The 24540-nt window shown below is 51.2% G+C and overlaps 9 protein-coding genes across 9 annotated transcripts; 2 read left to right on the top strand and 7 right to left on the bottom strand.

The window, feature by feature from the left end:
• Positions 1–1873: 1873 nt before the first annotated feature.
• BO66DRAFT_342226 (uncharacterized protein) lies at positions 1874–3883 on the top strand. The gene is made up of 3 exons (XM_025644457.1): positions 1874–2126; positions 2181–2435; positions 2522–3883. Exons 2-3 carry the CDS (start codon positions 2197–2199, stop codon positions 3783–3785), a joined length of 1503 nt encoding a protein of 500 aa, XP_025507515.1. The 5' UTR covers positions 1874–2126; positions 2181–2196; the 3' UTR covers positions 3786–3883.
• BO66DRAFT_408613 (putative cAMP receptor-like protein) lies at positions 3875–6628 on the bottom strand (the record flags this gene model as incomplete). The annotated part of the gene is made up of 6 exons (XM_025649132.1): positions 3875–4169; positions 4305–4680; positions 5420–5495; positions 5549–6046; positions 6111–6312; positions 6372–6628. 6 exons carry the CDS (start codon positions 6626–6628, stop codon positions 3875–3877), a joined length of 1704 nt encoding a protein of 567 aa, XP_025507516.1.
• A 1225-nt stretch (positions 6629–7853) lies between these two features.
• BO66DRAFT_388804 (cyclin-dependent serine/threonine-protein kinase phoA) lies at positions 7854–9536 on the bottom strand. Its single transcript, XM_025646644.1, has 3 exons — positions 9236–9536; positions 9141–9164; positions 7854–9046 (listed from the first exon to the last, which is right to left on the bottom strand). Exons 1-3 carry the CDS (start codon positions 9461–9463, stop codon positions 8132–8134), a joined length of 1167 nt encoding a protein of 388 aa, XP_025507517.1. The 5' UTR covers positions 9464–9536; the 3' UTR covers positions 7854–8131.
• A 383-nt stretch (positions 9537–9919) lies between these two features.
• Positions 9920–11286, bottom strand: BO66DRAFT_388805 (putative SIR2 family histone deacetylase). Its single transcript, XM_025646645.1, has one exon. It carries the CDS (start codon positions 11158–11160, stop codon positions 10018–10020), a length of 1143 nt encoding a protein of 380 aa, XP_025507518.1. The 5' UTR covers positions 11161–11286; the 3' UTR covers positions 9920–10017.
• Positions 11287–11685: 399 nt separating this feature from the next.
• BO66DRAFT_204148 (PQ-loop repeat-containing protein) lies at positions 11686–13491 on the top strand. Its single transcript, XM_025642545.1, has 2 exons — positions 11686–11861; positions 11956–13491. Exons 1-2 carry the CDS (start codon positions 11806–11808, stop codon positions 13181–13183), a joined length of 1284 nt encoding a protein of 427 aa, XP_025507519.1. The 5' UTR covers positions 11686–11805; the 3' UTR covers positions 13184–13491.
• A 9-nt stretch (positions 13492–13500) lies between these two features.
• BO66DRAFT_468551 (co-chaperone SGT1) lies at positions 13501–15759 on the bottom strand. The gene is made up of 3 exons (XM_025652660.1): positions 15672–15759; positions 14596–15614; positions 13501–14527 (listed from the first exon to the last, which is right to left on the bottom strand). The coding sequence occupies exons 2-3, from the start codon at positions 15430–15432 to the stop codon at positions 13949–13951; spliced, it is 1416 nt and encodes a 471-aa protein (XP_025507520.1). The 5' UTR covers positions 15433–15614; positions 15672–15759; the 3' UTR covers positions 13501–13948.
• A 499-nt stretch (positions 15760–16258) lies between these two features.
• Positions 16259–18882, bottom strand: BO66DRAFT_366741 (terpene cyclase/mutase family protein). The gene is made up of 4 exons (XM_025645264.1): positions 18489–18882; positions 17958–18421; positions 16457–17902; positions 16259–16401 (listed from the first exon to the last, which is right to left on the bottom strand). The coding sequence occupies exons 1-4, from the start codon at positions 18693–18695 to the stop codon at positions 16311–16313; spliced, it is 2208 nt and encodes a 735-aa protein (XP_025507521.1). The 5' UTR covers positions 18696–18882; the 3' UTR covers positions 16259–16310.
• Positions 18883–19366: 484 nt separating this feature from the next.
• sfh5 (CRAL/TRIO domain protein) lies at positions 19367–20829 on the bottom strand (the record flags this gene model as incomplete). The annotated part of the gene is made up of 2 exons (XM_025649133.1): positions 19367–19988; positions 20045–20829. The coding sequence occupies 2 exons, from the start codon at positions 20827–20829 to the stop codon at positions 19367–19369; spliced, it is 1407 nt and encodes a 468-aa protein (XP_025507522.1).
• Positions 20830–22105: 1276 nt separating this feature from the next.
• On the bottom strand, positions 22106–23561 carry BO66DRAFT_388810 (PP1-complex regulatory subunit GLC8). The gene is made up of 2 exons (XM_025646646.1): positions 23068–23561; positions 22106–23005 (listed from the first exon to the last, which is right to left on the bottom strand). The coding sequence occupies exons 1-2, from the start codon at positions 23117–23119 to the stop codon at positions 22281–22283; spliced, it is 777 nt and encodes a 258-aa protein (XP_025507523.1). The 5' UTR covers positions 23120–23561; the 3' UTR covers positions 22106–22280.
• Positions 23562–24540: the final 979 nt, after the last annotated feature.

Here is a 24540-nt window from a genome sequence, read left to right on the forward strand (position 1 = left end):
CGTAGGTGAGGTGAGGTGAGGTGTGTACGTGCGCACATGCGTTGAGCGTTTGTTCGAGGATTCGGGGGGGTGGGAGGGGAGATGTCAGTGGGTCGCCCGCAGTAGGAGCGGTATTTTTTTTGGCTCTATGTAATAAGAGAATGGAAATGGAAAAAAAAATCCTAGAAGTAATAGATATACTCAAGTAAAATGCCCATGGCCACGAATCCTATAAAAGTCAAGGATTTACAAAGGAATTTGAGCTCTAACCTTGTCTATCTGAAGTTTTCACTTTTTCCTTTTCTTTACTCGCCCTCTCTCTCTCATCCTCTTTGGTCATTGTTGGCATTGGCAATTCAATTCATACTCGTACCCCTGGTTAACTTACAACTTAACTTACAAGCGACAACCCGGGATGGAGTTAGGTGGTCATGTCCGTACTCGGGATCTAGCCCGGTCAGTGGCTTCAAGGTTGTAGTCAACCTATTTTTTTTTTCGCCCACTGGTAACACAGCCTTGCAGTGCAGCACGCCACACCATGTCAGACTCTCCGAGATGGTCGGCTCGACTAAGTATTATGAGACATCGGACGGATAGCAGCTTGATCATCAGACAGGGGTTCTCTGCTGTTGGAACACAACTTAGACAAAGTCACTACCTACTCATACTAGTTACGGGCTGGGGCGGATTGTCATATCACCCCGGCTCCTGATCCTAGAGTAGGAACAATTCATGAAGATCGGTTTGGCTGAACACTGCGACCACTAATTGCCCTGGCTTCCCGATAGCTACTCACAAGGAAGGTGATTGATTTTTACGGAACGTATAGAGGAACAAAGTTGATTAGTTGTTCCTGGTTATTCATTGATCGGGATCGCCTAGAGGGGGAAAAGTGCTTTCTTTGTCTCTGCGGGCTGGTGCAGTGTGGTTATCGAGATCCAAGACGATCTAAGAGCAGCGATAAGAGGGAATCAGAGCATGAGGCGGCCCTCCATCAGCACCATAATAGATTAAAGCCAGAACCAGCCCGTTGTCTGCCACGTGCTAGGGATTGCCCATATTGCCACGCGAGCTGATCTCATAGCTTGTGACAAAGCATGGGAGGAAAGAAGAGGAGGGGAGAAAAGGTGGCCTGCACATTGTACTCAATCGGTCTTACCCGAGGGAGGAGGGGAATTCGGCGTATTCAAGGTTACTCCACGTAGTTACTCTTTATCTCCTTTCAAGCAGATGTCAATTCATTGGACATAGCATGGTATGGCGTTGCATACCTACCTTTACCTCTAAAGCTATCATGCCCGTAAGAGTGGAAGTCTTTATTGGTTATTGTCAAGCACCTAGAGCGACCTGTTCTGTAGGTATCAAGTAGAGTACTATGTAAGTTCAATTGCGAGGTGTGCGACCTGCTGGGATAGACAAGCAGATCACAATCCTTGTGTCAGAGGCTTGTTCAACATTTGCAAGACAACCGGCTAACACTTTCTTGAAGAGACATTATGCTTTCTGAACTCAACTCGCGGGTACTGTACAACCCTACACAGGAAAATCACGTGTAGACTTTGCAGGTTCAATGAGTCTCAGACAAGAGCTCTGATTGACCCAAATGAGGGTTGTTGTTCGGCGATCCCCGCCCGGACTACGGATAGGAGTCGCAGCGTATTGTATATACTATGTAGTACATAGGTAGTATGCTGTAGTTGTCTAGAAAATAGTGAACGTCCATCTATGATCTATGGTTATTGTCGTTGTACTCCGTAGATTCAAGCATTGACTTTCACTTGACAAAGAAAGGCGGTGTCTTCGACATGGCTCCGTCACCTGATGCGGGGAAAAAGAAATCTGACGACGGAAAAGTACGTACGCCGCCTGGAGTTCCACTAGTCCTCAGCTCTCAAAAGAGACTTTCATCTAGTAGTCGGGTTAAGCTTATACTATTATCTCGTCTTGTATTATGTTGTACACTACGCTGAGTCTCATTGACAAACCCATGCAATAGTAGACTCAACCTGGGAAGAATTCAACAATATTGTTCCAAACAGATAATCAAAAGGAAAACAAGAAGGGACAGTTGATAAAAAAAAAAAAGAATGCCGAAGCCAAAGGCCTTCCTCAAGGAAGCGAAAACCAAAAAGAAAGCGGCACAACGAGTATGAATTCCATAACGGCTGTTTGTTTCTTGCCATACTAATGGTTCATCTCAGGCCCCCGAAACCTCTGATGAATACCTTGCACGTATGTCACAAGACTACCTATGCCTATAGACGCCGTTGCGTAGGTCGGGTGCTAAGGTACGAGACTAACGGAGCCCCATTAGTCGGTGTCGAACAGGAAGAAGCTGGAGAAAAATGGCGGGCTGGAGACGCTGCCAAATCGCTGCGCTTCTTCATGCGTGCCATTAATACCTACGATGAAGGCTTGATCAAGCACCCAGGTGCATTTGACTTGGCCTATAACAAGTGAGTGGCAAATCATCCTCAGCCTGCATTGTTGATTCACCGAGGGTTGTGATTGTTTCTTTGAATGCCTGTTTGACATACAGTAGAGCTCGAGTACAATATGAAATCACACAGCATCCGAAATTGAAAGCCCAGTTGTCGGCCCCATTGACTGATGTCCTGCAAGAGGCACTGGAGTCCCATAAAGTGGCGCTTGCTCTAGAGCAAGATAATCCTGACGCACTCTTCAACACAGGCCAGGTGCTTACAAGCATCGCTGAGATTTTGACCGATTCGAAGCACCCATCCGACGAGCGCCTATCGCAGGCTGTAAAGCTTCTGCAGGAAGCGATCGAGCTCTTCCAGCGTTGCCTGCTTCTACAGGAGCTGAAGTTTACAGAAATGCAGGAACAAATCAAACAAATGGAATCTGCGGACGACCGACAACCAGAGGTGGAGACGCAGAACACACAGAAGACTCCCGAGCAACCATCGGAGTCGAAACCAACGGACGAGCAAGAACAATGGGCTGCAATTATAGAGCCAGTGACAAAGGATACATTGGTGGACACGGCAGTAGCACAACTTGATACATTGACAACTCTCTGCAACCTGCTTACATTCAACCCTGGGGTCGGCCTGGGATGGGTGGAGGATTTTTCATCCGACCTCCTGCAGAAGCGCATCTCCGCTTATGTGGAGGGATCGAGCAGACATTATGAGGCAGCTTTGGCCAAAGCCAAATTCACCTGCGGGCTGAACGAACTGCTCTATCGAAGCGGCCAAATCGAGGCTGAAACGTATTCCAGCGAGGTCTCTCAAGCTTTTGGCGCAGGTTTAGATGTCTCTTCCGATACAGGTGGTCTCTGTAGCAAAGCAGATGCGCTGACGTCGTTCAACACTGCCCTCATCGATCTTCCTCCTTACGAGCCTGGACCGTTCACGAGAGCGTTGTCATTGCGGTGGCAGGCACTTTCTGCGGCACTGGACGCTCTCACAAAAGCATCTAAGCATCCCGAGGCAGATGACTTGCCCAAGATCCACCTAGCCAGGGGAGACGTGGAAATAGCTAGGTGGAGGCTTGGCATGCCTCCCTGGAACTATGCCATGGCTCAGCAATATGGAGCCACACTGCTGCGCAACGCGCAGACATACTACCGAGGCGCCGCAGCACTAGCCAGGAGAGACGGAGCCTCAGAGGAGTCGCGAGACGGATCGTGTAAAGAAGCCATTGCAGCGGCCCTGGAAGGACAGAAGCAGAAACTGGAGGAGCTCAGGAGAGCCGCGCCAAAGGAACTGATGATGGTAGCCGAAGATGTCGTCGACGATGGATGGATGAGCCCTGGTGATATGGAGATGCTTCTGTCATAGACATACCACGGGGCGTAATATACGATTCGCCGTTTTTCGAATTTCAGAAGTTGCCCGTAATATGATATCGTGTGGATACGAGAGTTCAATCATATCTCAGACCGAGCTCTGATTTCCTCATCCATCTCTGCAGCCTCCTGTCGTAGATTGTTATCGCTGCCGAACTGCGTCGCAGCGGCAGCAGCGACCTCCAAGTCCGCAACAACAGACTCCAAGCCTACGAGCAGGTCCTGAATCTCCCTCCTTTGCGCTTGCACCCGTTGCGCCAGCTCTGAATTCTCATCTTGAACCGATTCGATCTTGTGGTTCAGAGATGACTGCGTTTCACGCATATATGGCAGGAGATGGGATCGAAATAGTTCATCAGGAGGCAAGGTATGCGGACTATTTGTAGAGACGCTCGGTCAGTCCATCAATCGCCGTTACGCACAGAACCACCCCCCCCCCCCCCCTTCCAAAAAAAAAAACAAAAAAAAACCAGGAACAATAAAAGAGCGACGGGAGAAGATAAGAACTTACGCAACAGTCTCCTGTCCAACCCCATGATCCTTCCTATACTTCGCCTCCCCGACCAACCTATCCAGCTCATTCAATTGCCGGACAGCATCCCGTTCCGTCAAGATGTCCTCAAACTCCGCTTTCGCACTCTCCTCCAACTTCGCATTCAACTGCCGCCAAACCGACTCCAAGCTGGCGGGGACATGCTTGGCGGGGGTGGGGAAACAGCTCGAGAAGTTCGCATATGAGTTTGCGCGCAAGGTACGCGCAAGTGCTTTGTCGAAGATCTCTTGCAATTTGGCGACGCGTGGGCCGGGGGTTGATGCGACAGGGGCAGGAGGGGGAGGAGAGGGGGAGGCAGCGGCTTGGGTGGTGGTGCTGTTCGCGGGATTGGTATCTTCGGTCATTTTGGGGTGGAATGTGTTCAACCAGGTGATAGAGGAGACTGTATGTCGGGGTGTTTTCTTTTTCTTTTCCTTTTCTCTTTTGCTGTAATCCTTCTTTCTTTTCGTATCTGTGTGATCTTCTTATTTCGCCTGCGATTGAGTTGTTAGGCAGGGTTTCTTCGATCGATTGTGGCCGAAGATGCTCTGGAGTGGAGATGGGTTGGGGAAATTGCGATGGATGCATGGGCGAGACGCGCCGGAAGACGCGCCCCTTCACGTGACTCTCTATACTAGAGATTCCACTACTCCATACATACAACGATGATGATAATGCTGATCACGGAGGCTTGAGAAGTATTATAAAAAGATGTAATTCTGAGATCTTACTTAGCTAGATATTCATAGTAAGTCTAATTAGACACGACAACGCTGTAGACTCAGAAACTGGAATACATAGAAGAGAAATCAAAATGATCTATTATACAAGCACGAAAGTAAGTTTGGGATTATCTACCCAATGTGTTTGAAAGCCCCGTCAGTGGTAGGCTTGTCTTCAGTGAGTCAAGAAAGCTTCGCCGTTCGCATTGCAATTTCACTGTGGGCGCTCGCGCTCGGACTCAATTGACCTTGCCTGGTCTCGAGCCTGAACGCCAACCTTCCTATTCGAGAACAAGAGTTCTTCAAATGCTGGCCATGAGATTGACACATATATGATACTATTCCAGAATCCCTGCAGTGGTAGCACCAGACCCGAGATGTAATTCAACTCAAAGCTGACCTTATGCGGGAGCACCAGTGAATAGACTCGATTGGCCGTTGATGGCACCTGTGCAATATCAGCAATCGCGGTCCAGATCGAGAGGGGCAGCGAATACTTACCCATGTGATCAACAGAGCAATGAAGAAGAGGATCGCATATTTGCTGTAAGCCCATGCTGCCGAATTCGTTTCCATCACGGTCGCTCGGCGTTGGATGCCGGCGCTGACCTGGTCATGTCCGTAAGATTGCTCTGCAGCTTTCTCGCTATCCTTGAGATCGCTTCCAGCTTGAATGGTGACTGAATATGGGCAATAGAATGTGTGCAGACTCTTGGTCGATATCGGGTCTTCATTCCCCTCCAGCGGCACTTGCACAGTGTGCACAATCTCCCGGGTTATGGAAAACTCGGTCACTTTGGAAAGTTGGATGTTTTTCAAGCTAGCTGTGGTGCTGGAAGAGTCTGTATTTCCAGCACGGTTCAGTTGCTGCCGCTTCTGATAGATAACACTGCCTGTGCGCACATAGATAAAAATGGTCAAGCACATAATCAACCACACTGGTCCGTAAAATAGGGCAATGCGTAGAAAGTCCCAAGGGGTCGAGACCCAACACCAAAGCTACAAGATCGTCTCAGTATGAAGGAGCCTGGTGGGACTGTCCAGATACTGTGGGTGCACTTACTGTGGCCGCGCCGTAGATCTTGCCCCGAGTCTTTGTCTCAATGAAGAAATATATAAATGCAGGAATGAAAGGCAACCCGTAACAAGCCACTAGGTACTTTACCTCCAGTCGTCGCAACTGTTCAGAGTCATACTTGTGGAAGAAGGTCAGCCAGACATTGCAGGCCATAGCAAATGTCCACAGGGCATCAGCAGGCATAAACCTATCATTCCAAGTCAGTGATGGCTGCCATGCGACAATAGAGACATATGAAAAGCAAACCATTGGATCAGGAAGCCCTGGAACTGGCAGAGGCCGCTTGCAGTTCCCAACCGGACTCCTGACTGAGACATCAGTGTCGCGACATTGGCCATCATGTTGCCCCATGATGCATAGAACACTAGGCGATTGATGGGCTTGCGGAACGAAGGAGAGGAAAGGAAAGAAATGACGATGATGAAAGTTCCCAGAAGAGACACAGCCGAACATACACGCTCTGTTATCGAGATGGCTTGTAGTTGTGATCGCGATAGCGACATTGTCTCACGACGAGGCAAAGCTGATGCAAATAGCCACAGAACGAATCTTCATCCCCATCCTAAAATTCGCAGAGGCCCCGGTTAGATATATCAGATATCCCCAAGGTTTCTCCTACAAGTCGACAATGGTCGGGACTCTAATGCCCATTCGAGGACATGATCCAAGCCCCTATAGTCTCGGCACTACCGATAATGTCGGGGTTCAACCTTCAGAAGTAGAGGAGCCAATCGCTTCTGGGTGCAAACCAACATTGCGAGAGAGTCTGAAAAGAAACACGGTGGTAAATATCCATACGCCGTCGTGAGCTTTTCAGGACTCAAGACACCAAATGAGACTACTTCATACGTTATTCTCATTGTTATCGATTGAATGATGGGAGGCAGAGCCCCTGTTCAAAGGATTGGAAGTGACGAGACCGGTCTTCATGTCCCAAACGATTGTCCCAGAGCCATGGATAGGACGATCTTACCCTCATCAATCATAAATCCCTCGAATTGTCTCTCTATCCTTATGTGGCATGTCCATCGGCAGATTCATGCAACGAGCCTTACAGTAGGAGGAAATGGTGGTAGGTGTTGATGTTCAAGGGCGAATGAACCTTGTTTCTAGAAAAAAAAAAAGGGGGGGGGGGATAGGAAATTAAATGATTGGTATAGGGCAATAGGCAATAACACTAGGTCAGCAGAGCAGGAACTTAGAGGATCATGATGCTCTTAGCACCTGCATAAAGAAACAGCTGGTGTAACAAGTTGGATTGGCGGCGGAGCCCTATCTGAGGATGCAATGTCGATCATCATTTTCGGGTTAGGAGTGAGCACTAGTCAGTCTGGAGTGGAAGCAAGGAAGAAAAACAATCTAGAATTTATACGAGTACATTCCGAATATGTGCTGTCACAACTACAGGTCTCACCCCCACTTGATTCTTCATCATCGGTCCAGAAAGCATGGTTGTCCATCCCAATGAAAATATAAAGTACGGAGAGAAAGATTGCTTACTGGGTCATAACCCCAGTGATCACTGATCAGAACATGCATGCCTCCTGAGCCCTTACTGTGGATATGCATGGCCGCCTGATTGGAACCGATGCCCTGCATCGCAAGCGACAGGGCTGACGCTATATGCTCATTCAGGCGCCTGGCACATTACAATTTAAGAAACCACGAGTACATATACGGGGTGATAGCAGATGGAGCAGACACGAAATGATAATCAAAGTGTAGATTGTGATTCCCTACTGGCGATATCATCTCGCATACGCTAATATAAGCTGGAAGAAAGACGGGAATCTGCGAGAACCAAGGACAAACAAGAGAACACCACATCGAGCCCTTCTTCAAGTATAACGCCACGCTCTCCGTTCTAGAACCAATCCAAGTGCTTCATCATGTCCTTCATCTCATGAAAAAAAGTCAATAAGGTGCAAAGGTAAGATATAACCGCAGAGCACAAATCAGAACACGAGTTGCGATGATAGAAAGTGATAATTCTCGACTGCTGATGGCTAATACGCTTGCTGGGGAGGAACCATCCCGCCATATGCCCCGGACATCTGTTGCTGTTGCTGCTGCTGCTGTTGCTGCAGCTGCGCCTGCAACTGAGGGAGATCGTGGAACCAAGGATGCTGCAGGGCGTCGTGGGCACTGATGCGCATCTCGGGACGAAGCTGGAGCATCCGATTCAATAGATCCAGTCCCAGAGGATCGATCTGGGGGAGAATTAACCCAAGATCTTGGGTTGCATACACGTGGAAATTCGACTTATACTCCGGCAGTTGAGAGATGCCGGGCCATGAGCGCTCCGAAGGTGTGCCCATAAGGCGGAAAATCTTTTGGAGTTGATCTTCATTGGTAGTGCCAGGGAACAGGGGACGACCGGTGTAGAGTTCTGCCATGATACAGCCAGCCGACCAGATATCAATACTCGTGTTATAAGTTCTGCTGCCTAGCAAGACGTCTGGGGCACGGTACCACAGCGTCACAACCTCGTTGGAAAAAGTGTTGACGGGAATACCGAAGGCACGGGCCAGACCGAAGTCCCCGAGTTTCAGCTGTCCTTTCTTGTTGATAAGAAGGTTCTGGGGTTTGAGATCACGATGCAGAACCCGGTTTTCATGGCAGAAAGCAATGCCCTTCAAGAGCTGATGCATGAATGACTTGATGGTTGCCTGGTCCAGTTGACCCCGATCGCCCCGGGTATCCATGTACTTCTTGAGATCCTTATCCATATATTCGAAGACAAGCATCAGCTTGTTCTCTGTGTGGATCACATCGTATAGCGAAACAATACTTTCATGTTTGAGCTCCTTCATCAGAGAGATTTCGCGAATCGCGGTCGATGGCGTTCCTTCTTCGGAGTCTAGATGGATCTCTTTTAGGGCAACCAGCTCACCAGTTTGGCGATTCCGTCCTTTGAAAACCTAGGATAACCATCGGATAAGTATTTAGATCGACTTATAGTGTGGGTCGTCACCACGCGCAGCAGCGAAGGCGGGAAAGGGGGAAATCACATACGGTAGCATAGGTACCCTCTCCAAGCTAGAATCGACCAAGCCAGAGTTAGTAAGGATATTGAGAGTGTATAAGGCGTCGAAGATTAAGGCTCTTACCTTCTCCAGCTGCTGGAAAGAGCTGGGCTGTTGCTTGTCCATTGCTGGCGACGCGGTGGTGAAGGTTTCCTGTGCGACCGATGGTTGGGGGTGAAATGATGGCGGTTTAGGCCGCTGCGAGTGAGTGAGAAATGACTTGGGCGAAACGAGGGTGGAGATGAGGTCCAGATAGGCGGTACGCTGCAAGGAAGGGTTGGAAGCAGGTCGTGAACTGTTGCGACTGTCCATGGAAATGATTGATGCTAGAAGGGCGGGCAACAACGGTTAAGTCAACCAACTGAGCCCCGCGCCTGGGTCGGAGATGGACAGGCGGAGAGAGAACCAGACAGCAGGAGGCAGCAGACTTAGCCCAGTACGTTCCAGGTTCCAGGTTACCGTACGGAGTACGGAGTACCTTCCCTTGACTTTGCCGCCCGGCTTGTCCTCCGCTACGGCCAGTCACCGGCAGGTACTGGACTTCGTGGGTACCTAGTAGGTAGGTGACTATAATTGTAGTATTTTCTAGATGCAGTTAATCCTCTAACAGAAACTGCTCCGTTTGTGTTCTTTTCTGTTCTTTTCTGTTCTATTTCTTTTTCTTTTTCTTTTTTTTTTTTTTTTTTTTTTTTTTTTGGAATTCAAGATTGAAGAAGAGAAAGAGCCATTTTGTGTCTATACTACGAAGTATTGTACTACTGTACATGCTGGCGATTATCACCGTTCACAATGAAACTCTGTCCCCTTTCTCTCTCCCACACTCTCTTTCTATCGTCCTATGCACACGACACGACTTCTGATGGAATCTAATGAACCAGAATAGGGAGTTGGGTAGCCACCGGAGCTAGAATTGACTCCGAAGGTAGACTAAGGCGAATAAATCGCGACATGGCTTCGCGATCTCCTCCAAAGAGAACCGCTTCATTCCGGACGCCTCCAATATTGATAATACCAATAGGCATGCCTCTTTTGTAGGCTCGTTCCACTAAGCGCCAGGCTGAATACGTTGCGAGACTGCTTCCCAAAACCAGTAGTCGTCCAGCGTCATCGATCGCTTCTTCTGCCGCCGCCTTTACGGCAGGATCGATGTTCTCGCCAAACATGATGACGCCGGGTTTCAAAATCCCGGCAGTGGATGTGGGAAGCCAGGCCCCGTCCGCTTCAACTTCCACCCTTGCTAATGTACCATCATGCAAACGCGGAGGCTTCTCCAGGCAGGTCGGACAGGATGGGTATCGGAACGTCGAGTATGGCGCCTCCGGCAGATCGACGTCACCATCGGGATTGATTTTCAAACCCCTCCGCCGTTGCTCCTCCCGGTTATTGGTATCCAAGGCGCCAAGATCAGTCATCTTTGCCAGAAACTCGGCCCAAGCCGGGTTGAGTCTTTCGAGCGATCTCTGGAAATCATCTCGAGGCACCTGGTTTCGGCAGTTGACGCAAACCACCGATCTTAAGTAGCCATGCAGCTCCAGGGTAGGCAGCTCGGGATGGGCGATGGAATGGAAGGAGTCCACGTTCTGGGTAATCACTGAACTGATATAGCCCTTGGCGCCGATGTCCCGGATGGCCAAATGCGTTGAATTGGGCTTCGACTTCAAAAGGCCCGGCCACCCGATGAAACTGCGAGCCCAGTATCGTTTGCGGGACTCGTGGCGTGTGACAAATTCGTGGTAGTAAACCGGTCTATATGCTTTGTTGGTTCGATATGTGCCATTCTCCCCTCGATAGTCGGACAAACCCGATGCGACCGAGATGCCTGCGCCCGTTAGGAGCACAGTCTGGGCATGTCTACCGACGTCCACGCCACGCAGGTAAGGGGAGGGCGATGCTGTCAGAAATGATCGGAGGGCATCAATGGCACCCGCAACTGTACGAGCTGACGAAGGAACAATGATAGGAGGAGGTAAGGGCCCGGTAAAGGGGATCCTAATCGAAGGTGCAGTCATTGAGAAGCCTCATATTGAGGAAAATGGAAAATGGGGGGATGAGGCGAGGCGGAGTGGGCAGCAGGAATAATTAACTTGAGTTAGATAATGAACGAATGTACAGTCCTTAGTAATAATCAATCATCGGATCCCGTCAATAATGTTGTCAGTATTCCGTAGTTAAGTCGACTTGACTTGGTTTGAACTTTCCAACTCTTACTCAATCGGTTGTTGATTACTGTACAAGTACTGTAACTGGTTAGTTACAGTACTTGGTAGCTTATTAACAGCAATTTAGCAGCTGTCCGGAGTAGAGTACGCAGTGACCAGTCCGGGGGTCCAGGCTAGTCGACTCGTACTATATTAAGCTGGTAAGGTACTTACCTGTACGGTAAGTATAGTACACCTAGTAGTACTGTACCAAGTCAACAAACTCAGAGGAAGATCCCTGATTTACCCCGGATTGTATCACGTGACTGTCATTTCCTTCTCCTCCTCCTCGGCAGAGTCTGCGGACGTCATTTCTGGCTCTTTATTGTCAGTTCAATTCCCACCATTCAAGCAGAGGTAATTGAGCGTCAATAGGGAGCAGATCTCTATCACGCTCTAGCCAAATCTACAGCAATACACCATAACGACAACTACAAGAAAAAAAAAAACCCGGTCATGTTTCCCGCACAGACCGGCAACATCAATCTAGAAGCCCTGAGTGGAATATGTGGGTAGGTGGCCGCTCACCAAGCTCTACCAAGTTCCCATCGGATACGGTAGATCAGTTCGTGTTTTCTCTTTCTTCTATACTGACGTAAAGACCAGATCGATCTCAATTGCCTGCTGGGTGGTCGTTTTTTCGCCTCAAATCATTGAGAATTTCCGCCGTGGATCCGCCGATGGCCTTTCACTGCTCTTCCTGATCGTCTGGCTTGCCGGTGATGTCTTCAACATCCTCGGCGCCGTGCTACAGGGTGTCCTGCCGACCATGATAATTCTCGCCGTCTACTACACCCTCGCCGACGTCGTCCTTCTCGCCCAATGCTTCTACTACCGGGGGTTCACCCTCCGAGACGAGGAGCCATCCCCGCGGCAGCGTGCCTCAGCAGCTTCCTCCATCCATGACGAGGAAGAAGCCGACGATGAGGAGACGGAAGTGCCTTCCCCGGTGATGGCCCGCAAGCCGACGGAGCAGACCGCGCTCCTTGGCTCCCCCAAACGGCGCGGCGGCGGCCCGTCCTACCAGGCCAGCAACACCACCAGCTCGGCATCCTCCGTAACCATCACCCCTCATCACCCGCAAGACCACCACCAACGACCGGTCCCGCTCACAAGTAGTCGTCGGCACTCATCCGCATCGTTCCTCCACCCCTCCATCGACGGCACCCATCTGTCCCCGGTCACGCCCTTCATCGAACCCGTCAAGGAACCTCGGCCCCCGCGCACGCTGACTACCCTGCAAACCACCCTCTTCCACGCCTCGGCCATCACCCTCGTTTGCGCCGCCGGCGTTCTAGGCTGGTACATCAGCCAACGCACCGCCCAGCCTTCCGGCGACGACGACGACCACCACCACCACGACACCTCTTCCGCCTCGGATGCGTCGCTCGAAATGGATCCCTTGGGCCAGGTCTTCGGTTACCTCTGCGCCGCGTTGTACCTCGGCTCGCGCCTCCCGCAGATCCTCCTCAACTACCGCCGCAAGTCGACGGACGGCGTCTCCCTCCTGTTTTTCCTATTCGCATGTATCGGCAACCTGACCTACGTGCTGTCTATCCTGGCGTACTCGCCCGTCTGCGCCGCAGATACCAGCAGCTCGCGCGCGAGCTCTCCGCCCCAACCATCCCATGATCCGAGACGGTGCTCCCCGGCCGAGCTCTCCACCAAGTACGGTCGATACATCCTCGTCAACCTGTCCTGGTTGATTGGGAGCTTCGGCACATTGCTGCTGGATATGTGCATCTTCGTTCAATTCTTCTTGTACCAAGAAAACACGAGCGAGGAGGTCTCAACGGGTGTCAGTGTAGACGAAGATGAGACCGTTCGCGGATGACGACGACGACGACGAAGCTGAAGCTGAAGCTGATGATGTTGATGTTGATCATGATGATGATAATGAAAATATCTTATCGTTTTGGGTGAGTAGTCCTACTTTTCGACTACGGAGTTGGTGGTTTTGAAAGAAAAAGTTTCCTCTTCTTTAAGAAAAAAATCTTGATTTCCCTGTGGAATTATTGGTATATTGTGTGGCATATCTTTGGTCAACTTGGTATCTGGTGTTCGCGAGTTCTGCCTAATGCGCCCCAGCCAGCGGTCATCTTCATTCTCCACTGTATCTATATATACTTATACGGACCCAAGAGCTTAGAGCAGAGATAATAGACATTGTATCTTGTCTCTCAATTTGTCAAATGTAGATTAATGGCTTCAAACGAGGATTGGCAGTTACAACACCTTCTTGCCCGCCCGCAGCCAGTCTCACCTGGGAGCCGGAAAGCGAACATGACCAGATCCATCAGCCATCAGCTAACGTACATCCATCCCCTTAGGCTCCATAATTCACGCAACACGCAAGGAGAAGCAAGATGCACCTTGAAAACACCCGCTGGTAATCAATTCCGGAAAGGACAATTTCTTTTCTTCAACGCAGAACCTCCCGCAAAACTCCATGATCACCGCCGAAAAGGAAAGTTTCCATCCAGACAAAAGAGACGCGCCTCCCTCCTCACAGACCAGACTCCAGGCTTTACACCCCATTATAGACTGGAGGTTCATAGCCTTGGGAGACGATGTCTCTCATCAAGTCAGAGAACTTGACTCAGTCACTCGGCGGGCTTACCTTCACCGGCCCCTGTCTGACCTCCTCCCAATTCGTACTCAACGATGTGCCTTGGCTTTCGATGTAACTCTTCATCATAGCGCGCCGGGTATCCGGGTCAGCATTGGCGTACAGTTTTTTGAAGAACGAATCGACCGCGTCGCCGCCATCGGAGTCATTCCCTTCATCGTCACCGTCACCGTCACCCACAGACTTGTCGTCGGGTTGGGAATCCTTGGGGGCCTTGGCGGTGAGGGTGGAGGCGAGCTTGTCCCAGTCTTTGGCGCCATGGCGGGAGGAAGTCGGGTATGCTGGGCCAGATGCTGTGTTGGGGTTGCCAGCGGCCATTGAGGAGGCGGCGGCAGCAGCTGTCGCAGCCTGGCGATCCGCGAGCTTAATCGTCGACGGGGTGGATTCGAGGGCACTCCATTTCTGGCCGGGGGTCTGTTTGCGGAGGACGAGTTCGATCTTGGTGGACATGACGGTCGCCTTGGAGGCGGATGGGTCGATCGGGGCGAAGAGCGGGTCGAGGGTGAAATCGTATTGAGCACCGGAGGGGAGGGGGAACTGCAACGAGGCCTGTTCGTGGGAGGTTAGGAGCGACGATCAACGTTATTACCCACAAGTTATGCAAGAAATGCACATACCGAGTCACTCTTGAGATCCACGTCCAATCGATCCTTGGGAACACCCTTGATATAGAGCGTCACGACCACCTGGTCTTGCGATTGGTACCACTCATGGCGGACCGTCGCAGCAGCAGTGGTCACCGCCGCATGAGCAGGAGCAGGAGCAGGAGCAGGCGTCTTCGCACCAGCACCAGCACCAGCACTCTCCTTCCCACCAGCAACAATCCCGTCTTGGCTGCTCACAGCTTTGCCCCCCTTCAAACTCTCCAATTGCCCTCTTAACTCCCTCTCAGTAGGCACCTGGACCCCCTCGGGCACCTCGCCAACCGTCACCCCAACAACCTTTTCATCCGCACACCCCTCCTCGGCCAACTTGCCCAACCGTCCCTTGACCTTGAGCAACCAGATCGGCAACTCCTGCTCGAACCCATTCTTCGAACCCGCGGGCTTGTTCGCCACCGACATCGCACTCATGAGCTTGTCCTCGACCCCCGTGCCCTTCCCGTCCGCAGCCTTCGCCTTGTCCGCAGGACCGTTCACCTTCTCGTCAACCAATCCGAACACGAACCCCGCATCCCCGAACCGTCCCAGCTGGAAAAGCGCCACCGCGCGTCGCATCTGCGCCGCGAGGATCAACTCCCGCTTGCCGCGTTCCCGGGCCTGGAGCACCGCGACCTCGGCATCCCGCAACGCCGCGAGCGAGTCGGCAGGTTTCAGCCGCGAGAAGGCGGTCGAGCGTTTGATGTAGTAGGCCGGGGCACGTGGGGAGGCGAGAAGGGCGGTGGTGTAGTGGAGGAGGGCGCGGGGGTAGTCGGACTGGGTGCAGGCGGCGTCGCCTTGGGATGCGGCGTCCATTTTGCGTGTGTGTGTAGGGGAGTGTTAGTGCGTGTGTATGTTGTGTGTGTGTGTGTGTTTGTCTTGCTTTTCGTCTTTGAATCCTTTCGGGGTGGGAAGTAGAATCCGGGGGAATCTGCAGAATGACGAGGTCGGGTTGAGGACTTGGTGTCTGGGTCGTTGGTGGGGCAGTCGGTTGAGCTCTGGGATTGTGTCAGCGCTAGCTAGCAAAGGCAGATAGATCCACTAGAAGTACAAACACTGAAGAGCTTCGATACACATCTCTTGTAAGAGGAAGCGAGCGCAAGCAAGGGTGAGGAATAGGAAGAGACGAGAAGTGAAGCGGGGAACAACAGCAAGGCAAGGGAAGGAAGTAGAAAGTTGGAGAAATCGACCTGCGGGGAAAGAAACAAAACACAGCCACGTGATCCATACTTGGAGATCCGTACGAAGTACGGAGCCGTGTCCCAAAAGTTATTGAACTGCGCTAATCTTCTTAGCTGAAATTTATATATTGACTTGTTAATGTGATATATCACAAGTTGTACTGCTTAGGAATAGCTTTACAGTACTAATACTTAAACAAGTAAAGACTTTTTAAATATGTTCCAGGCTAAACTTAATCTAGTAGTAGTTACTACATTCAATCTTATATCTGGCTTTATAGCTTACTACTTTAGGCCATACTTATATTACATAGGAAATTATTACACCCAGTTTACATCGAGACAGTTAGCGCAGTTCAATAACTTTTGGGACACGGCTCCGTAAGTTACCCTCCTTTTAAACCCCAATATTTGAACATTAATTACGAATGATTATTCTGATTACATAGTATGATGTAGGTCTTGAATGTACTGTACAGATAGACAGAGGAACACAGCCGATCTATCTCCATCTCACAACAAGGAATCATTGCCGAATTTGCGTGCATACAATCCCAAAGCCCGGATCGGCCAGTAGAGCTTGTAGTTCGGATAAGAGATCATACTAACCCATTCACATTAGTAGGCAACCAATAGGTTTCCGGGAGGGAACAACTTACCAAGATTGATTGAATACCCCTTCGATGGACTCCTGCAGCCACTCGCCGTTGGCTTGCTGTCGTGACATCAGCAGCTTCATCGCCCGCTCCAATGGTTCCTTGTGAGGATAGCCCGCCTCCATCAGGGCTAGACAGGCCCATGCCGTCTGTACCACCTGTGACGTCTCATGTTGCACATACACGTGTTTCTCACTGCTGAGATACGACTCACCCCAGCCACCGTCTTCTTTCTGCTTCGACAGCAGGAACTCGCAGCCGCGGCGGGAGTCCGCGCTGGTCTCGTACGTCTCACCGATGCTCGCCAGACTTTCCAACGCAAACATGGCCGCGTAGGTGAAACAAATCCCCCACGATCCATACCAACTGCCATCAGCCCGTTGCACCCGCTTGATATACTTGACTGCCCGCTCCTTGGCGGCTCGAATCTCATCCGCGCGGTAGTCAGGGAAGTACTTGCTGAAGAGTGAGAGTGCAGTCACGGAGGCCGTCGTACACTCCGGGTAGTCGTAGCCTATCATGATGCCACCAAAGACCTCCGCCGCGTTGAGCCACTCCAACTTGGTTGACCCGCGCGTGGTCTCGTATTCAGTGAATCCCCCGGATGGATTTTGCATAAGCAGCAAACAGTCCACACTATCTCTCAGTCGCTGCGTCGAGATCAACTTCGGGAAGTCGTGCATCTCTTGTAGCTGGATCGTAGCCCGCAGTCCCTCAGCAGTGCAGTCACTCACCGTGTAGCCCTGCGTCTTGGTGCTGAACGGCCACGCGCCCTTCCGATGCTGGCGATAACACTTCTCCTGATCCGGGACATTCTCGCGCATCTGGTGGTCTTCCACGAATTCCAGCGCCTTGGTCAACATTGGCCGCCACTTCGGGTCCGCCGCAAAACCAGCCACAACAACAGCCTGGATGATGAAGGTGGTATCCCAGACCTGCACTCCGTTGGTGCCGTTCATCAACATGCCCTCATCCTTCATCCACATGTAGTCATTCAAGCGCTCACGGTGCCGGCGTACCGAGTAGCTATCGGGGCCGTCATGTTCATAGCACGCGATCATGTTCATAGGGTTGCTAACCGGCCCCAAGCCAGCGTAATCCGTGTTCTCATCTTCCATCCGGATCAGTTCCCAAGTCCACTCTTCCGCGCGGCGGGTCACTGCGGAAACCCGGAAATAGGGATTCCAGAAATTGACGAGAACCGAGTTCAGCGTGTTCAGTAGCCACGTCTTCGGGTAGTAATTGTCCGCTGCGTGGATTGAGTTGCGGTGGCCGGCAAAATCGATCGAATCATATGGTTGCGTATACAGCTCTTGCCGAAGCTGCTTGGTGAGAGGGTCCAACGGATGGGCGAATTTCTTAGACCACAAATAAGACATGGGCAGGAAGACCTGCCGAATGTGAATCCACCACCGCCAAGGGGCAAATGGCACCCAGTCCGGAAGCAACCTAAAGCCCAAGTCAGCATTCTCTACCTCACACCGATAACAGCAAGCCGACATACCAGATCTCTGGCGGAACAGGATTCACGCAATCCCACTCCATCACACCCAGCACACTGAGGAAGAACTTCGCCCAGTGAGGTCCATAGAGCGCGCCTCCAAATTTATGAAGCAGTCCGCGGGCCTTGACCATGCGGGGGTCGTCTTCATCGACCCCAACCAGCCGCAGCGCGACGTAGTTCATACACGTCCCGAAGACGGAGCTATGAGCTTCGATGTGAAGACCCCAGCCACCATCCTCCGGATGCTGCCGAGCAAAGAGGTATCTCTTGATCTCGGTCGCATATTCCGGGGGGATGGGAGTGTGCGTGACATAGTAGGTGATAATCAGGCCCGGTAGCAGGAACATAGGCCCACCATACTCGCAGGCCCAATTGCCCGGCTCAAGCTGTAGCTTTGAGAAGAACTCCAGGCCGTTCTCTGCACATTGAAGCGGAGTCTTGGGCGTTGGAAGTTCGGGAAGACCCTAGAGCTTAGCCCGATTAGAGAAAATAGCTTAAGCCAACGAAGAGCACCAGAGAGGATAGATATACCGTGGGTAAACCCAGAAAGTACTTATCGGCCACCGTCTGCGGCCACTTCTCACACTCCTCATCCGATTCGAGATAGTGCCACGTTTGGCGACCGCGATCGTCCCGTAGTCGCCAGCGAGTGTAGTCCGTTTTGGCATCTCCATGGTCATCGGAAGTCAAATGGCCCTGGGCCGGGGTTCTCCACGGAGCGATATGTGTTCCCGACATGGCTGCTGCTGTGGAAGAGGGGGGGGAAGATCGATACGAAGCGAGACAGGTCAATGGCACAACAGTAATAGTCTAGAAGCTAGACACTAGACAGGCAGAGAGGCATTGACCAAAAGCAATTGAAGCTTCCCTGCGTTCTACGGGGGGTCTCGCAACCTGGCCTAAACGCTTTTCAAGATAATTTAATTAGTAGTAGTTAGTTGTAGTTGAGGTAAGGTAAATCAAATCAACACACATTCTTGATCGACGGAGCTACCCGCTTAGTCACCCATCAGGGGGGGTTGCCTAATCAAGACATGCCGGTAGTACGCACTTAAATCCTGACATATCACATGTAAGTTAACGTTGACTAACTAAACAGGATAACACGATAACAGATAGAAAGAACAATCACATAGCTCACATAGCTCAGGTGTTATTATGAATCATCCCTAACGTTCCCAACGTCCCCAATATCCCTTGGCAAGAGACATCAGGTCCTGATTAAAGATTACTACTGATCTGGAGGACAACATCTCCAATCCAGGGCTCGCACGCCCAATGGTTCTGAGGTATCAAGTATGCAAAAACAACCACAACCACAACAACACCGCAAAATCAATTTACCAAGTCCTCCGGGTATCAATCCTGCCCTATCCTTCCATAACCATAAACTTCTCGATCACTTCAATTCATTTGGCCACCCCCACAGCGGACGTCTCCTGAGCCGTCACTGTAGGGTCCACCTTAACAGGCTCCGCGGTCGAGGACTCCTGTTTGGGCGCCTCGACTGGCACTTCTTCAGCCGGGGTTGCAATTTCCTTCGAGCCCTCGGCGTCCGGCGTCGGCTCGGGAGCCGCGGCGGAAACAGGAGCACTCTGTTCCAACTTGACGGTATAACCACCTTCCTGCAAGGCGGGACCGGTGCCGCCGTAAGAGTGAGGAAACTGATCCTTCAGAGCAGGGAACTCCCGAGCCAGATTGGCGCCGTTGGAGATGGGGTGGAATTTGCGCGTAGTGTTCTTGCTGAGGAAAACCTTCATCGCGGCGAACATCCAGCCCATGATGGCAGGAACATTGACGAAGAACTTCTCGCGCAGCAGTTCGGGGTAGGCGGTGGCGAAGACCTCAATAGTCTTCTTGGTGGCTGCGCGAATGTTGGGATTCAAGCGGAGGAAGCTGACGTTCAAGTAGTCGTGGACCTGGATCATCTGGTAGGGATCCTCTCCCTCATAGTCAATCACGGTCGTAGCCTCGCCGAGCTTCATATCCTTGACTGCCAGCTCCATGAGTGCCACACGCCACCGGATGAACCTGAACCCAGATTTAGCTTCGCATTGACAGCATATTCTCAAAGGGGGGTCACATACTCATCTGAGTCACCAAACGTAGCGTCCACGTTTTTGACACTTCCATAAATATTCCACGTAACAATAACCTCCTGGCCGTTCGCCTCGGTGTATTTGGTCACATAGCCAAGACCACTGAACTTCTCAGCATTGTACTGACCCTCAGTCAGCGCGATGGGGTTCATCTCCTTGCGCCATTGCAGGGCCTTGGTGAGCTGCTCCTCAGCCAGCTTGACATTGCCCTCGTTAGCGCGCAAGAATTTGATGAGCACGTTGACCGTGGGGATATCGTTGAAGTCCTTCAAGGTCACTCCCCACATCTCAGCATGGCCGGTCGCAGAGAGAATGGCAGGCAGGCGATCGAAGAATTCGGCGAGAGCGGGGGTTTTAACCAGATATTCCGGTTGAGCAGGCTGCTCCTCCTTGGCCTCCTCCTTAGGTTCTTCCTTGGGTTCTTCCTCTTTGACGCCATCCTTTGAAGGTCCTTCCTTCGCTACTTCCTCATTCTTTGCCTCTAGAGCGGGAGCGGTCTCGGTAACGGGAGCTTCGGTGGTGGCGGGAATAGAAGGAGCAGCAGCGGTAGCGGCGGCGGGTATTTGAGCAGGTTCCGTGGCCGTCTTCTCCTCGGTCGTCATCTCCGGCTGAGGTTCAGCGATAGTGTCAGTGGTGGTGGTGGTAGTAGTAGCAGCAGCAGCGGTAGCAGACTCAGCAGACGCAGGCTGAGGGGCCTCAGGAGTAGTGGTGGTAGCAGGCTGCGACTCAGGAACGACCGGAGTCGTCGTCGTCTTCTCCTGGTGATCGGACATGGTGGACTGGGATGCTAACGAGTGGTTCGCTAAGAAATGGAGGATTTCTGTCAGGTCGCAACGTGGTCGAGTGACTGACCACAGAAATGAATAGGTGATCAATGGAGAAGTCAAGGGATGAAGGAGGAATTCAGAGGAGATGGAAGCGAGGGAGAGACAGAACGAGGGAATGAGAGAAGACGAGAAGAGCGAAAGCGGAGAGAAAGAGAGAGAGAGAATACTAGGTAGGCTCTAATTACAGGGATGGACAACAGAAACAATAACAACAATAACAACAACGGATTAACCATGTAGCAGCTAGGCCACTGGCCACACAAACTACGGAGTAAGTTACTATTTACTGTACCTCTAGACTCTAGTACTACGAAACATTTGTTCAGAGATTATTCAACCTGAAACTGTCTAACTAACTAGTTATTGGGTCTGGGGGTCTAGACTGTGGAGCTGCCATGGCTCCGCGCTGGACGATTGATAAATGATAACAGCCTCGGAGACCAACTCACTAAACCCCAACGGTCGCTGGCTAATTTTAACTCTGCTGCAAGGGTGTTTCAGAATGAGCCCAGGTTGAGATGAAGCTGAAGAAGAAGATGGAGAGAAGGGGGAGGGGGGGGGGGAAAGCAATAACAGAAGGAAGAAAAGAAACAAAAGGCAGAGAGAGAAATGACAGTTCATTTCACAGCACGGCTATCAGTTCTGCTGCCCCTGACAGATTGCAGAAAGCCCGGCTTTTGAGAGAGAAAAGACTCGTAACTATGGCCTAACCATCTGATACATCAATCGGTGTTGCTGCTATTCTCGGCTCTGGGTCCGGATGGGATGCCCTACGGCTATTTTTATCCTCTTCCTACACCTTTTCATTCAAGTACAATCCTTCCTGGTCACTCCCTGGTGCATAGGGATTCAACGAGGTAAATCACGAGTCCCCTTGCAGGAATCCTTCCCTGCTTTGACCACGGGAGAAATTCCACAGATAGACAGGCAAGAACAAGTTCAATCGGATTCATGCATGCGGTCAGTTAGCTATGTCCATTTCATCTATCAGACTAGCCAGCTCAATCCATCCTCAGGAGTAGAAATAACAAAGGGGGAATGGAAAGGGAAATAAGAAAAGTACAGTGAAGGATTTACAGTTCATAGAACACATATAGGCCCGTCTGGACCAGAAGCCAACGCTTGGGAATATACAGCTAGGAAATGAATGCAGCAGGTATTGAAGATGAAATGATCAGCACAGCAGAGAACCCTCTGGTTGCTTGGGCTAATCAGATCTGGTGCCGTTAAGAAACTGCGTTGGGATCGGGGGCATGGGCGGTGGCGCCGCGGCGGCTGAAGATCCCTCCTCCGTTTCGTCCTCGTCCTCGTCCATCTCATCCACCTCGGGATGGCTGCAAAAAAATCGTCAGTTACTCATCCAATCTGGAAGGAGGTGTCTGAAAAAAAAAGGGAACCTACGCCAGGAGTTCTTTGATGTTGCGCATCTCATAGTGCTTCTTCCGGTGCTGCTCAAACTGACGATGTTTCTCTGCGGCCTCTTGCGACGTGATTAGCCCATCGGGCCCGGACTGATATTCCCCGTTCGCCTCGCCCGCACCCATCACCACATGCTTGTTGCTTCGGTGCGACTCGTTGCTCAGGCTCCGCTCGCGCACAATTCGGTCATCAGCCCCAGCGTGCGCATCCCCAGGAAATGAGTCTTCCGGCTCGCCCAACTCCAACTCGGGGATTTCATCCTCGGCCACTCCCTTCTTGGGTGCTTTCATGGTCTTGTCCAATTCATCCACCACCACTCCTTGCGCATCAATCAAGGTGTTCTCGGCCTCGAGCTCCTCCTCGTCCTCAGCAGGGTCGTAGTGGGGTGCAAACGGAGTTTTGGGCTCGTCGATCTTCATCTTGGCCGTCTTCTGCTGTTCGGTCAGGTACAAGTTGGCCTCGTCCCATTTCAAGCGCGGCGAGTTCTCTTCCGGTTGACCGTGGATGTGCGCCAATGATTGTCGCCGAGATGATAATCCCGGGCGCGTGTTCGAGGTAGAGCGACGGCGACCGGCATTTTGTAGAGTGTTTTGCAGCGTCAGCTCCTTGGTGTCCACCCCGTCGGGGTCGTTCTGCGGAACGGTCAAAGTGTCATGAACTTGTGCGATTTGCGGAATCGAGCCACTAGAATTCTTGAGGATACCTGGTACCCAAGAAATTAGATCGAAAGGTTCCTAGTCATGGGCGATAAACAGGATCACGTACCCTTCGGCCTCTTCTGGGAGTCCTCCATCATGTGGTGCGAAATAGTGGTCATTGTAGTCGGAGAAGGAAAAGTGTATTGCTTCGAGAAAGGTAGTGTAAACGGATCTCTGACTGAATTGAGAAATTTGAGCAGCGAGGCGGTTGACGAAGGAGTCCAGCTATATTAAGGACGATCGAAGGAAGGCGGAAGACTAGACAAAAGGGAGAGAATCAAGATGGGAAGATGTATCTTTGAGGTTAGATCTGACAGGGATCAGACGAGTCAGCTGCTATTGAAATTCACAAACGCAAGGCCAGCAACTGAGGCTGAGCTGAGCTGACCAAAAACCTCAGCCTCCGATCGAGCGGTGACAAGAAAAGTCTCACGTACAACTAAATGTACAGTACGGGCTGTACTGTACAGAAACTGTTCGGAAGCTGAGTCCCAAGAGCTTCTTTCGTGTCAAAAAGGAACCACGACGCGATAAGTGGAATTGTAGGGAAGGAGGACTGCGAATTAGAGGAAAGCAGATAAGGCAGAGGGAGGTGGGAGAGAGATGGGGAGGTGGGAGAGGGAGGGGGAGGGGGAGGAGGAGGGGAAAAAGATGGAAATGTACGGAGTAGAAGTCGAAGAGAGAGAGAGAGAGAGAGAAAGTGGCACGTGGGGCTGGCTGGCTAAACTGCCTCCTCCGACGATGACGTCGGGAGCGACACACACAACACTACCTGACAACCACTTTTGCTACCTGAGCACCTAAGGGGGCGACTACTTCCAAGTAACTGGCTAGTCACCCTGCCTATCTTTGTCTTTGATGGCTAACTTAGTAGCTAGTACTCACTAAGGTGTTCCTAGTCCTACTCACTGCCAGCTTTGCCAAATCAAGAGCTATCCTTGTCATCTCCGTCCATCCTGGAAAGGGCCCGAGCCTTGAATTCGTCATAGGTATGGCAGATCCATGTAACTCATCAGTTTGAAGACCTATGCAGGTATTGGCAGGAATATACGCAGAGAATGAAAGTATTGATACTTAGATTACTTCGAGGTCTCGTCTTCTGTCATCACCTGACGCTGATGCGGCCACCTGTTCAACACTATAACTCTACATTTGGTGCTTGCGCAGCTCATCCCTCCTAGAGCACACCTAGAAAGAGGAAAAAGACAGAAAGAAAGAAAGAAATAAGGAAAGTAACAAGAATGATAGAAACGAGAGCGTATAAGGAAGCAAGTAATTTAAATAACACAAAAATAGCAGAGAGCCGCCCTAGGGGAGAAAAAAGAGGGGGAAAAAACAATGGGTAAATGTATAGGGGAATCTCATGACCCTGCCATGCTCCCCAGGAGAGGAGCCACAAACCAGAAATCAAAACATCACGCGCCACAGGCACCTAGACCCATTCACCCCAGAACAAAGGATATCAAGAAAGCCGCACATCTACATGCACGGGGATCAGTCGCGTTACGCGAACCGAGGTGTCTTCGGTCGAAAGCAATAA

The sequence above is a fragment of the Aspergillus aculeatinus genome, assembly GCF_003184765.1.
Source record: "Aspergillus aculeatinus CBS 121060 unplaced genomic scaffold BO66scaffold_6, whole genome shotgun sequence".
In the NCBI taxonomy this organism is placed as follows: Eukaryota; Fungi; Ascomycota; class Eurotiomycetes; order Eurotiales; family Aspergillaceae; genus Aspergillus; species Aspergillus aculeatinus.

Bases quoted from the DNA above. Each gene is read 5' to 3' on its own strand.
- BO66DRAFT_468551 (XM_025652660.1), bottom strand. From the start codon at position 15,432: ATGGACGCCGCATCCCAAGGCGACGCCGCCTGCACCCAGTCCGACTAC. The intron at 14,528-14,595 runs GTATGTGCATTT...TCCCACGAACAG, and splicing joins TGGATCTCAAGAGTGACTCG to GCCTCGTTGCAGTTCCCCCT.
- BO66DRAFT_342226 (XM_025644457.1), top strand. From the start codon at position 2,197: ATGAATACCTTGCACGTATGTCACAAGACTACCTATGCCTATAGACGC. The intron at 2,436-2,521 runs GTGAGTGGCAAA...GACATACAGTAG, and splicing joins TTTGACTTGGCCTATAACAA to AGCTCGAGTACAATATGAAA.
- BO66DRAFT_388805 (XM_025646645.1), bottom strand. From the start codon at position 11,160: ATGACTGCACCTTCGATTAGGATCCCCTTTACCGGGCCCTTACCTCCT.
- BO66DRAFT_204148 (XM_025642545.1), top strand. From the start codon at position 11,806: ATGTTTCCCGCACAGACCGGCAACATCAATCTAGAAGCCCTGAGTGGA. The intron at 11,862-11,955 runs GTAGGTGGCCGC...CGTAAAGACCAG, and splicing joins GCCCTGAGTGGAATATGTGG to ATCGATCTCAATTGCCTGCT.
- BO66DRAFT_388810 (XM_025646646.1), bottom strand. From the start codon at position 23,119: ATGACCACTATTTCGCACCACATGATGGAGGACTCCCAGAAGAGGCCG. The intron at 23,006-23,067 runs GTACGTGATCCT...CTTGGGTACCAG, and splicing joins CTCCCAGAAGAGGCCGAAGG to GTATCCTCAAGAATTCTAGT.
- BO66DRAFT_366741 (XM_025645264.1), bottom strand. From the start codon at position 18,695: ATGTCGGGAACACATATCGCTCCGTGGAGAACCCCGGCCCAGGGCCAT. The intron at 17,903-17,957 runs GTATGTCGGCTT...CTTGGGCTTTAG, and splicing joins CCTGTTCCGCCAGAGATCTG to GTTGCTTCCGGACTGGGTGC. The intron at 16,402-16,456 runs GTAAGTTGTTCC...TGAATGGGTTAG, and splicing joins GGGGTATTCAATCAATCTTG to TATGATCTCTTATCCGAACT.
- BO66DRAFT_388804 (XM_025646644.1), bottom strand. From the start codon at position 9,463: ATGGACAGTCGCAACAGTTCACGACCTGCTTCCAACCCTTCCTTGCAG. The intron at 9,165-9,235 runs GTAAGAGCCTTA...GGTCGATTCTAG, and splicing joins CTTTCCAGCAGCTGGAGAAG to CTTGGAGAGGGTACCTATGC. The intron at 9,047-9,140 runs GTATGTGATTTC...TGGTTATCCTAG, and splicing joins GAGAGGGTACCTATGCTACC to GTTTTCAAAGGACGGAATCG.